The sequence below is a fragment of the Meleagris gallopavo genome, chromosome 1 (assembly GCF_000146605.3).
Source record: "Meleagris gallopavo isolate NT-WF06-2002-E0010 breed Aviagen turkey brand Nicholas breeding stock chromosome 1, Turkey_5.1, whole genome shotgun sequence".
NCBI classification, from domain to species: domain Eukaryota; kingdom Metazoa; phylum Chordata; class Aves; order Galliformes; family Phasianidae; genus Meleagris; species Meleagris gallopavo.
In genome coordinates this window covers 54,962,595-54,974,143 of record NC_015011.2, presented here as the reverse complement: position 1 = coordinate 54,974,143, position 11,549 = coordinate 54,962,595, and the positions used below count along the sequence as shown (strand labels likewise).

General features: G+C 35.2%; 1 protein-coding gene across 1 annotated transcript in view; it reads right to left on the bottom strand.

The window, feature by feature from the left end:
- Positions 1-1,207: 1,207 nt before the first annotated feature.
- GNPTAB (N-acetylglucosamine-1-phosphate transferase subunits alpha and beta) overlaps positions 1,208-11,549 on the bottom strand; it is a 14,423-nt gene continuing 4,081 nt past the window's right edge. Inside the window, exons 2-9 of the mRNA XM_019611488.1 lie at positions 10,792-10,971; positions 9,615-9,785; positions 7,869-7,992; positions 6,212-6,415; positions 4,035-5,140; positions 2,846-3,045; positions 2,370-2,589; positions 1,208-1,387 (exon numbers count right to left, since the gene is read on the bottom strand). Coding sequence (XP_019467033.1) covers positions 1,223-1,387; positions 2,370-2,589; positions 2,846-3,045; positions 4,035-5,140; positions 6,212-6,415; positions 7,869-7,992; positions 9,615-9,785; positions 10,792-10,971 — 2,370 coding nt within the window. The 3' untranslated portion in view covers positions 1,208-1,222. The remainder of the gene's footprint in view (positions 1,388-2,369; positions 2,590-2,845; positions 3,046-4,034; positions 5,141-6,211; positions 6,416-7,868; positions 7,993-9,614; positions 9,786-10,791; positions 10,972-11,549) is intronic.

The window sequence follows — 11,549 nt, the reverse complement described above, 5'->3', positions numbered from 1 at the left end:
AAAAAAAAAAAAGACTTCTGTGCTAAATACAAACACATTTTTGTGACTATTTTAACATTTAAAATTTGTATATTAGATATTAGTGCTTGCATTCGCAATATTTTACTAACTCTCCAAGATTTTAATAATTTGTCATTTTCAGAGACTTATTTTTAATCCTGTCTGAAAACAAACTCATGGCAACCTCTTTAAAGGTTTCTCTTCACAGAAATTTGCAAACTTAATTAGAAGTCAAAGAGGCAAGTGAAGAGGCAAAACGAAGAAAGGTAACGTCCTCATTTTATGCAGAATTCTCAAATCCACACTTTAATTTCATCAAACCAAGCTGGCACAATGATTTTATACAGTTTTGCTGGACTTTATACTTTGAGAAAAAGTATTTTTAAAACCTTGTAACACGATATGATTAAGAAACCAAGACAGGATAGGTGTTCAGTGTCATAAAAAACAAGGCCAATCAATAGTCAATGCTCCATATACATTTATCTGCACAAATACTTTAGAACCCTGTGTTTCTGGTTTGCATATGTTGGGGGATGTACAATTGTCATTTACTACACAACACCTCTTGACCTATACTCATAAGCTACATTTTAGCTTTGATACAATGTTGGTTTTTATGTATAAAACACCAGGTCATGAACTCAGCAAAGTTAATGCACACGTTTTCCAAAAGCATGGACTGAGGCAGGAATTAAATTATCACTGCAAAAGAGATGTAGATGTAAGTGCCAGATCTAAATACTACAGATTCCTAAATTCCCATAAATTTCAATGAGAATTTAACAACCAAAATAGAAATTAAGGATAAAAATCCTTAATGAATTTCTTGTCCAAAGCCTTCAATCTTTAAAGGTTAAAAGGTGTTACTTAGAAGACTTTGAATTAGGAAGCATGGCTCTGAAGATTTTTCAAGTGATTTTTAAGTCTATTTGAGTGATGTCCTAAGTGTTTATCAGAAAGTTCTAGTCAGGAAAATATTATACATACTGTCTTTTTGGTTCACAACACTGAATTTTCTTAACAAGGATGACTTTTTAAATCCCATATATCATAAAATTCTAAAGCTCAGCTTTTCTGTTTTTGAAGAAATTATAACAGCTTTAGAAGTTAGGAAGTAGCTTGTAGAACTTTCATATTTAAATATTTAATTTACACATAATTAGAAAATTGTGTGAATAATTTCCTTTTAGAAATCACATCAACATTTCAAGCACAGTAACTACTTGCTCAGGAAAGAAATCAAACAACTTTTAGGACCAACATTCCTTACCAGATTGGGATCATAATATGCTTCCTGAGTTGGTGGAATGACATGGATCTGAGTGATGTTAGCAGGAAGAGATTTCGAACAATTTATTAGCATTTGTTCCAGACCTGTCAAGTCCTATCAGAAATGGAAGAGGAAAAAAAAAAAGAAGATAATATTGCTTTCTCATTCTGATAGTCCTAAAATCAAGGATGCACATATTTAATGTTATATACATAAAATGTTTCCAAATTACTATGGGAAAAAAAAACAACAAAAAAACCCCAACACATTAGCAGACCCCAGTTCAGTAACTACTAAAGTCAATGGGACTTCCCATATGTTTAAGTGAAGCAAAGGAGAAGAGAGAATTCCCAATACAGGGGAGGCATATTAAATCACAGATCAAGGAAACAAAAAAAATGAACTGAAAGGAAGATTTTCTGATTAAGGTACAGGCCGGGAACACATTAAAGCAGAGATGCATTATACAGCTATGTATGCCATTTCAAGAACATTATTGATATGTGCCCGGATCCCTCTCAGTAAAGGGGAAGGAGTACACCATTCTCTATCAACTGAATCTAAGAGCACAAGACACAAGAAAACTATGTCTCTTTTCTTACCAGTTTCCCAGAAAAACAGAAATGTGAATCTCTTTATATGGTCATAGTATTTACCAGTAACACCATTTCTTTGCTGCCCTTTCCTCACATCTTTCTTAACGGTACAAATTTTACAGTCAAGAATGTGGCTGGGTTTTTTGTTTTTTGTTTTGTTTTTAATGTACAAGACCAAGAGTAAGCACAACAGAATCTCACACTTCACACTGTATTTTAGCAGTGAACATTTTTTCTCACAAATTCATACTACCCACTCCCTTGTTCTCAGGATACCAGTCACCAATTTTTCTGCTAGAACTCAACTTAATTGTTGAGTCCATAGAAGAATGGTCCATAAAGAAACAGAAAGTAACTTTGTATTCTCCAGCTAAAATTTAAGAATTGCCAGATATTACCAATGTTAAAGAAAGGATAAGTAAAGGTTCCATTCATTTTATTGTAACAGTTTTGGATTTCAGAAATTAAGTTACTCTAATTGTTATTACTGAAAAAAGTACCTGCAAACTTAATGGTAGTTCATGGATTCTTGTGGCCAGTGTGCGAATCTCTCGGTCAGACAAAATCCCTGACTGGTCTGTATCAACCTCATCGAAGATCTGAGAAACATTCAGTGGCTGAACTGCACTCATAAGATAGTAGAAATATGAAAAAGCAAACTGCATATCTTCTGAGTGCCGCACTTTGTGAAATGATGTCTTGTCAAACTCCTCAGGAAACCTACACAAAAGTATAAGTTAATACACTGGTTTCTGGTAAAACATTGCTCCTCTGAAAACAAATTCTCATCTAAATTTTCAAAAGGTTCTCTAAAGTCTCCTTAGCTTAGCACAACCAGCATGTTTTAATAAGTTTCCATTTCCAAAATATGATTTTTATGAATAGCTATCAACATATTAGAAATAGTTATAACAAAGCATTAACAGAAATATAGAATTATCTAGTTATGTATAACTCCAGTGAAAGCCATACTCACATGTCCTGCAGCTCTTGCATAACAGTGCGGTCAATCATGTGAGGCATATGAGCAGGGACTTTCCGAGATGTAAATCCAAATTTACTGTTTAAAAGCTTATTTACATATCGAAGGGAATCAGCAAATGTATCTTTCAGCTGCCTTCCAAGATGTCTACCATCAGTAAAGTATGACATTTCTTTGAGTAATGACTCTTCCTCCTAAACAGCAAGATAAGCATACATTAAAGTTATATTATCAACAAAGATCAAAAGCATAAAACACATAGGAAAGCTGACATTTCAGGCTGGTGCTGGTTCTTTTTTCAGAGGTGAAAATGGAAAGAGAAGCTTTGAATATGTTTCTCCGTGTTCTTCTGATTTCTCTTTAAAAACAAAAGAAATAGAAAATAACTTCTTAAAACTGCTATGCTCTAAGGAAAAGTGGTTAATAGTTAATAGTGGTTATTATTCATTATTTTTCTTCTGACACTTCTTCTGACATGCACACTCGAGTCACTTTTTGCTATATTTGTAATATTGACCTTTTATTTTTTTTTTCCTACACGTAGTAGTTGAGATCTCACAAATATAGAGATTTCTCATGCAAAATCCAATCCTAGAAGAACAGAAAGATGTAGGCTTTTAGAAACATACCACCTTTGCTGTTTGGAGTAGTGCAAAGCAGTTGCTGCAAAGCAGTCTCTATCTTCCAGAGGTTTTCAAAACTGCCAAAATGCTTTGGCTGCAAGTTTGGTAGACTTTCAATTTAACTTTTAGAACTCATTTGTATTTGAATACTTTTATGGACTGGATCCACACTGGTATAAGTGTAACCCAAAAAAACTAACTCTTCTTTAGAGTACTATGTGTCCAAATAATATCACTGCATCAACATGCACTGAAAAAGAAGTGAATGTGACTTAAAAAATAAATAAATAAACAAGAAAACCCACAGAGAACAGAACAGAAATGGCTATTTGACTTTTACCACCTAGCTAAGAGAGGTCCAAATTATAAACAAATTAGATTTTACAGGAAAACTCAAAGAATTTTAAAAAAAATCTTGATAGGTACATCAAAAGCAAGTCACATTCTAAATTTACAAATCATATTAACAATATGCAGAAAGATGCAACTATTCCAATAAGCAGTTGTTGTGGTTTAACCCATTGTCTTAACTAAGACAGCAGTGTTGTTAAGATACTCACATCAAGAAGGTCCTGGAAATACTTATTTTTCTCCCATGGCAAAAAGCCTTGGTAACTTCCTGCATAAGACTGCAATTTTCTTCCTACTAACTCCTTTCTTATATTTGTATCCAACTCTACTTGTCCTTTCCTTCCTTCCATCCCCTCTGTATCTTCTCCAGTTTCTACATTCACAGTATTTTTTGATTTCTGGGTTCCCCTTAATATAAGCGCATTCAATACTTTATCTTTAGGTTCATTTTCATTTCCTATGCTCCGGGCCGAATGTGTGGATTTAGGCTTTATCCTAGAAATTGGTTTATTTGTGTTCACTGTCACATCAGTCTCCTTTGTTCCTATAAGCCTTGGTTGAAATTCATCATTTGTTTTTGTTTTTTCTATTTTGCCATTGTTTACATCTTCATAAGGCTTCTGCCAGCTGGTTACATTCTTCTGATCTTGTAGACTATGATGTACTCTATTCTCTTCCAGACCTGCAATCTTCTTTACTGTAGTTAAGAATTGAAAAGGTCTCAGGAGAGCAGCCTTGGATAGGTTAAATCCCTTCTGAGTGATATCACCATTTGCTAGTTTTAAGTCTAGGTTCTGCAGTGCTAGTTGAATACTTTCAGGAAGGAGAGATGGATTTACTGAAGGTATTATCACCTCTTCATGGAGACTCTCTCCTGTGCCATTTCGATGTCTCTTGACTCTTGGAAAGCGTTTTTCTTCAGGAATATCTTCAAATATCATCTCAGCTTCTGGTATTGTTGTTGTTTTAAAATCAGAGTCAGATTTTTGCACTGAAGTTGTGTTCAGTTTTGGTTCCTCTCTAGTATCAACTTCAACAGCTACATGCATTTTAAACTCGTCATCATTTTTATTTAGAAATGTAAGATTAAAATAGATCATGGTTGTATTCATGCCACTGTGCATTATGAGGTGGATAGTCTTCCATTTGTTAGCAACTGAAGCATGTCGGATAATTGGATTATCGCTATATGAACCCTCAATTGCTTTCTTGGCTATCTCACTGAAGCTGAAGTAGGGCAGACATTCGCCTTTCGGAACAACATAGTAGGTCTGATTTAGCTGAAGCGTCACCTTGTACATTTCTTCAAAGTGATCTAGGAAAAAAAAAAAAAAATCTGTCAATTTGTAGTGAGACTTTTCTTCCTCCAATCTTTTCTAGGTGTAATATGTTCAGCTTTGTGAATGAACACTTACTGTGGCTTCTGATTTCTTACTAATCTTTAATAATGATTTACTAGAACAGAATTATAAACCTGACATTCATTCCAGTGGCAATTATAAAAAGAACTGTAATTTTTAAAAAAACTCCTTCTACATAAATAGCTTAATTGGCTCATTACTGCAACTCACTAAAAATTAGGTATCAATTGTAAGTAACACGCTCATATTACATTTTTGTCACTCGCATTACAAAAGTTGCTTCTCACTACTACATTGCACCTTGATTTAGAACTTCCAGCATCAGACAGGTTGAAATTAAATTTTCCTTCCCACGGAGAAGACATAGCAATCTCATGCATTCATTACTGACGCCCCCTGCTACATGGCATGGCTCGTGGCTTAAATACAATAACATTCAAAAGTCCATCCTAAATCCAGTTGCTCACACATTTGAACACCACAATTAAAAGATGAAAGCCTCTGTAGCCAGCAGCAGACAAGGAAAATACACATGCAGGAAACTCACTCCACAGCAGAACCCACAGGTGACTGAAAGTAGCCTCTGGCAAGAGTGTAGAGTCAGGCTTAACTCTCACCTTCAGCATCACAAAGGTCCTTTAATTTCCTTTTTTAACCATTATGAGATCATCAAATCAGCAGCTCTCATTTGGGTAAAGACAGTTTGCATAGCTGAAATATAATTTCTGCACTTTAAGTGTAAGCCTCTTGGGTAATGACTTTGATGTGCGCTGTTCCGTAAGACATCAAGCACCTTACCTTATCAACGCTTGGTAAATACTGATTAACAAAAATAGCATGCAAAAATTAATTCAAGTTTAGATTAGTGAATACAAGAAGTGCCTGATTATTTCTTTCAGCTGCTAGCAGCTCTTTTTCTTGACACTGCTGGGCTCTTAGAACTACTGGAGAATAAGGAACCAAAAAACCTAATGCAATTCAAGAGAAATTCAAGAGAAGGTTTATCAGCTATGTATTTTGTATACCTTGTCCACAGTCACCAGCATCAAATCCACAGGAGAGGACATTGCAGGCCTGATCACAGAATTTATCTGCTAGCCAGGAATTAGCACAACCTTGGTTACAGTATGAAACACCACTTATTCCTGCACCAAACTGCCACGGTGGTCCATTCCCTATACCTCCTACTGCACCACCACCAGCAACATAGCGACTACCCCCACTGTTACCTAAATAGAAAAAGAAAAATTACAAAGATTAATCATTTGAAATTCTTATTTCTGAGGAAAGGACATTTTAGTATATGGTGTTAAAGCTGGATAGAAAAGTCAGCAGAATCTTATTTATCCACAGAAAAATTGAAACGCAATTAACTACTCTGTGTACAATTGCACAATCTTTTTTATATATAATTTTATATATATATATATATAAATCTCACTGTAGAGGTTTGCAAACCAACTTAAAACTGCAACAAAAACAGCAATGTATATTTTATATTAACTTCAAAAATGTAGGCAGAAAACTGATTTACTTCTGCTTGCATTCTTGACTGCAGTTCCCCACAGTACTGCATCACTTCCTCAGCGCAGAAGCCTCACTTCATTTTCATAACCTATAGTCTGGAAAATTGAATTTAGGTGCAGCTTCACAATGAACTTAGACTGCTCTGACTGCTTTCATGTCAAATGATTCACTTTTCCTGCATGTCGCAATCATCATGGCTTTTCTGGGAGGAAAAGAGAGAGGGGATCATCCTCTAGCTTCATAAAGGATGAAAATAAATTTTTTGTTTAAGTGTTCGATAGGAGAGGAGGTAAAAAGGAACCTTGTAATCAAAGTTACCCCAGTGTGTTCACTTCCAGATAGTGTTAAGGATTTTCAAGGCATGGAAACTGATCCAGAAATGGAAAAGCAGTGAAACAGAGATCAGAATCAGAAAAGTAACAAAATCTACTTAGACTATATCCGACTGTGGCTTTAGAAACATTAAGTGAAATTTAGGAGAGGAGCGTGTACAGACAGCCTCCTCTATGAAGGGAAAGTGGGTCAGAACTTTGAAAATTAAACTGTATCATAAAACTCTTGTGCAAATAAACTTTCCAGCAAATACTCTGGTCAGACATTTAAACACAAAGTCAACTTAAAATTTCACCTTAATATGAAGCAAGCAATATTAAAAAGTAGGAAAGTGAAAGACGACGGTACGGCCCGTACTACTGTGCAAAACACTGTCGTCATATCCACAGAACTTCAATTTACAATGCAATACTAAACGCCTCAGATACTGATATTCTGTTCATGGTTCTTAGTGAATCTACCAACCTCTTTTCTTACTTGTTTTGTTATCTGAACAACAGATAATTTCGTTAAGGAATGAAACCAGGACTGAAATTCCCTTGAAAGTGCAATATTATTTGGACTCTGAGGTTCAAAAATTTTCCTGTCATGTAGTCAACTTTGATAGCTAAAAAAAGGTTTTCCTTTGATCAACTGCTGTCAATTTGCATGCCTTTTAGTATACATGAATTTATTTATCTTTAATATTTAGGATGACTATTTTTCCCCTGTTACAGAAGGTTATTTTTTGTTTGTTTAAGTTACAGGAGAATCACATATTACAGAATTTTAACAAAAAAGAAAGTTTGTGTTTTTTGCCCTAAATTAACTTTGTTGTCTTACCAATGCAGTCACCTCCATCCCAATCACAAGCCGAGTTATTACAGGCTTTATCACAGTAACCATCTTTGATCCATGAACCAGGACATCCTTCAGCACAGTTTGGCACAGGCCACGTCAAGTAAACCTGGAACAATATTACAGTTTGAGCCAAGGTCTGTCAAATAAAAGTCAGCTGAGCTTGTTTCTTGGAATATAGAGACTTAAAATAAATATTCTCTGTATATAGTGTCTCCAGTGCCTGCAAAGCTTTACAAACTGCATTTAAACTTCATCAGGTGAAATAAATGTTATCCCTCTCAAACAGAAGGAGATCAAGTCTCATGTTAAATGAGACCTCTTGGCTACAGAGCAAGGCAGCAATGGCTGAAAACAGGAAGTAGGACATCCCAGTACATCCCATTTTTGCAAAACATCTTCAAATGAAAATTAGTATTTTTATCTTTTTTAAAAAAAATCTGATAAAGGAGGAGACTTCAATCTAAAATAGCTCTGCAGTTCACTTGTTTCCACGACTAAAGATGTTTCCTTATCACTAACCAGTCACGAGATAAGCAGCACACACCGAACATCTGATTCTCTTTGATCAAGTAATTCTTAGAATTACCAAGATAAAAATAAGGCATGTCAGTATGTGTATTTTCAACTGAGAGGGCATTAAAAACCACATACATTTTCCTTTAGACGTTACTGTTTAAAGATTTTTGTAGCACATTTGCTACTGAAATACTGATCAGGTTATCACAAATATTTTACCCAAGCTTACATCATTCTTATAACTGAGAGCAATAGTTGAAGAACAATAGAAATGCCATTAAAACAGGACTCTCCTACTACATGCCTACTTCAAAGACTTAAATAGACAAAGCCTTCTAATGTCCTCAAGTACTAGAAATTAGTATTTTTACAGTCATTTATTTTATACAATTCAGTGTACATGTGTGCACATCTGTCTGTATGAAGCACTCATACAGTGGTCTCTAGCATCTTCTGTATCCCCTTATATCTATTACTTGTATTAAAACAGTATGCAAGTTTTAAAGTTTTTCCTCCATGTTACTCCTGTAGAGCAAGGTGGCGGCTGAAAACTTTGCTGGTACCCCATAGTCTTTATGCACAACTATAGTCCTCAGCCTGCTTTCTTTATTTAACCCCAGTTATGACAGGTTTGTTTTTGAAAGACTAAACCACTTCACGTTTACTAAAAGCACTATCTTTCAGTACACAATTACATATAATTCTACAAAGACTTGGCAAAGGCACTGTAGGTCTCTAGAATAGAGATTGTTAATGGTAAATTTAAATATTAGACTAGTCTGAACATCATCAGATCTCAGCATTTCTGGAAGAATCTATTTGGAACAGAACATTTTCCTGTGAATTATTTTTGTTTCATGGGACAAGTGGCAGCTTTCAAACACCAAATTGGTCTTCCCAGTGCTCACACAGAAAGTGGAAGAACTGGGGAACAAAATTATAAAGTGAAGTCAAAGAGGACTATTATGCCATTAACAAAAAAACAAACCAGGGAGAAAATACCAAAAGATAATTCTGCAATCCAAGCATCAACACAACACAATTACATGACACCTTTGCTACCAATTGTCCAGCTAAGAATAATGATCCATTAGAGGTATAAGAGAGAAGGGGTAGTATCTTTCTCTCTCTTTCCAAGTAGTGTTTCCTCACTTTTTGCTATATTAGCACAGAGAAGTTTCAAGTCTAAAAAATTATTTCATAGGAGCTTACCTTTTGACCTTTAGAGTGACTGTAAAAATCATCAGGCCAAACATCCTTCCCAAACATAACATCATCATTGAGATAGATAAACTTCTGAGAGAGACCATTAATACGATGAATGTGGCTTTCAATAGCTGGTGAACTGAAGGTTGGCAAGTGACTCACATTCTGAAATATTTCCTGAAAGAACAAGAAGAGACATATAAAAGAAAAAAGTGAAAAAACATTAGCAAAAAACTAAAACTTCTCTATTCCCTTTTCCCATGTAAAACCATTTTCATGTCTGATGCTTAACAAAAATCTGCACCTCATTCAACACAAAGACTATCTAGTTCACTAGCTACTGGATCAGGCCCAGGGTACATATATTTATACTACTTCCATAGTACAGGAAGAACAAAATTTTAAGTTGAATCTGTTCCAATGTTCAATCAGCGTTCTTCCATCTCTGTCAGATAACTTAGCAAGCAGATAGCAACAGAAGCTGAATTAGTATCTTGTTACCACTTAAGTTGCTCAGGGCTCCTATGTCATATCCACAGATCAAACTTACTCTTGATTTTGTATTAAGAAGTTGTTTTTTTGTTGTTTCACTTATTTAGTAACCTTGCAGGATTCCCTTTCTCTTTTAAATAAGCTTTACAGAATGCGTAGTTACTTGATTTTTGGAGCCATCTTCTTCATTTTAACAACTGTTGTCCACCCTGTCAGCAAATTTATTAGGTTAGCACTCGTTCTGAGTTCATGGATACAAATTATCTTTTCTTGCCATATGTTTTTTGTTGTTTTTTAATAAACATACTTTTACAAAGAAACAAGTACACATTGGCTGAAATCTTAGTATTTGGAGAAATTAACTCAGTGAAGGCTTGATATATCTTTAGTTACCTGCTTAACCTGAGATATCTGTATTTGAAGTACTAAAACATATTGGGGTTTAACAAAACAGTGCATGGGAAGGGGGAGAATTGGTCACTTCGTTCCTAATAAAAGCAGCCTTCAGCTGAAAGGGGATAACTGCATTTCAAAACAGACTCTTTAATAATGGTACATTTGTGCTTTTTCCTTTGTTGTTGTTGGGTGGGTTTTTTGGTTGGTTGTGTGGTTTTTTGTTGTTTTGTTTTTTCTCCCCCGGGGCTGGAGGTTTTTTGCTGCTTATCCCTGGGGGTTTGTTTTTTGTTTTTACCTGGTGGGTCACTATGGTTATCCGGGGATTATCCAGGTTAAGCCAGGAAGGAATCTGCCCATTAGTGACAATGAAAATATGTCGCACCCAAGGAGCATGTCTCTCTATTGATCGTAAGGAATACCTCAGCTCTTCGTTATCTTCAAAACGGCTGGCAGAAATATCTTCATCCTGTTTAGACTATAAAAAAAGAAGAATCTTTTAGATTTTAAACAAACCGTTTTAAGTTCCAATCAAGCCAGATAACAGTAGAATCCTTTACCATACGGGTCATAAGTAATTGAGACTTAGAGATTGAAAAAAAAAATAAAAATACAATGATCATGAACTGATATTCCTCTAGAGATTATACTCTACTAAACTGTCAAGGTGAACAGTACATCAGTGGCTCACCACTTGGTATCATTAGGTCATCTGGTGAGCACACGGCAAGATGACAGTGCCTCATGTGATCCAGCTCTTGGAGAAAGAACCTCAGTTAAAAACAAAACAACAAACAAAACCAAACAAAAACAACAAAAAACCCCACCCTCTTGCTCTTGTGAATTATCAGTCTCAATTATTTACTGATCTTGATCAAAAGCCAAGTTGCATTTCATATCAGTAACATCACCTTTCAGAGCTGCTGTTTTAAGAGACTGGGGCCTTCCAAGCATATCACATCATAAACCATATATAACTGTGTCACCTAATATAGAGATACTGCAAGAGTGATGATGTAGCTGCTCTTCAATTATCTGCTGGTCTTTCATTAAAAA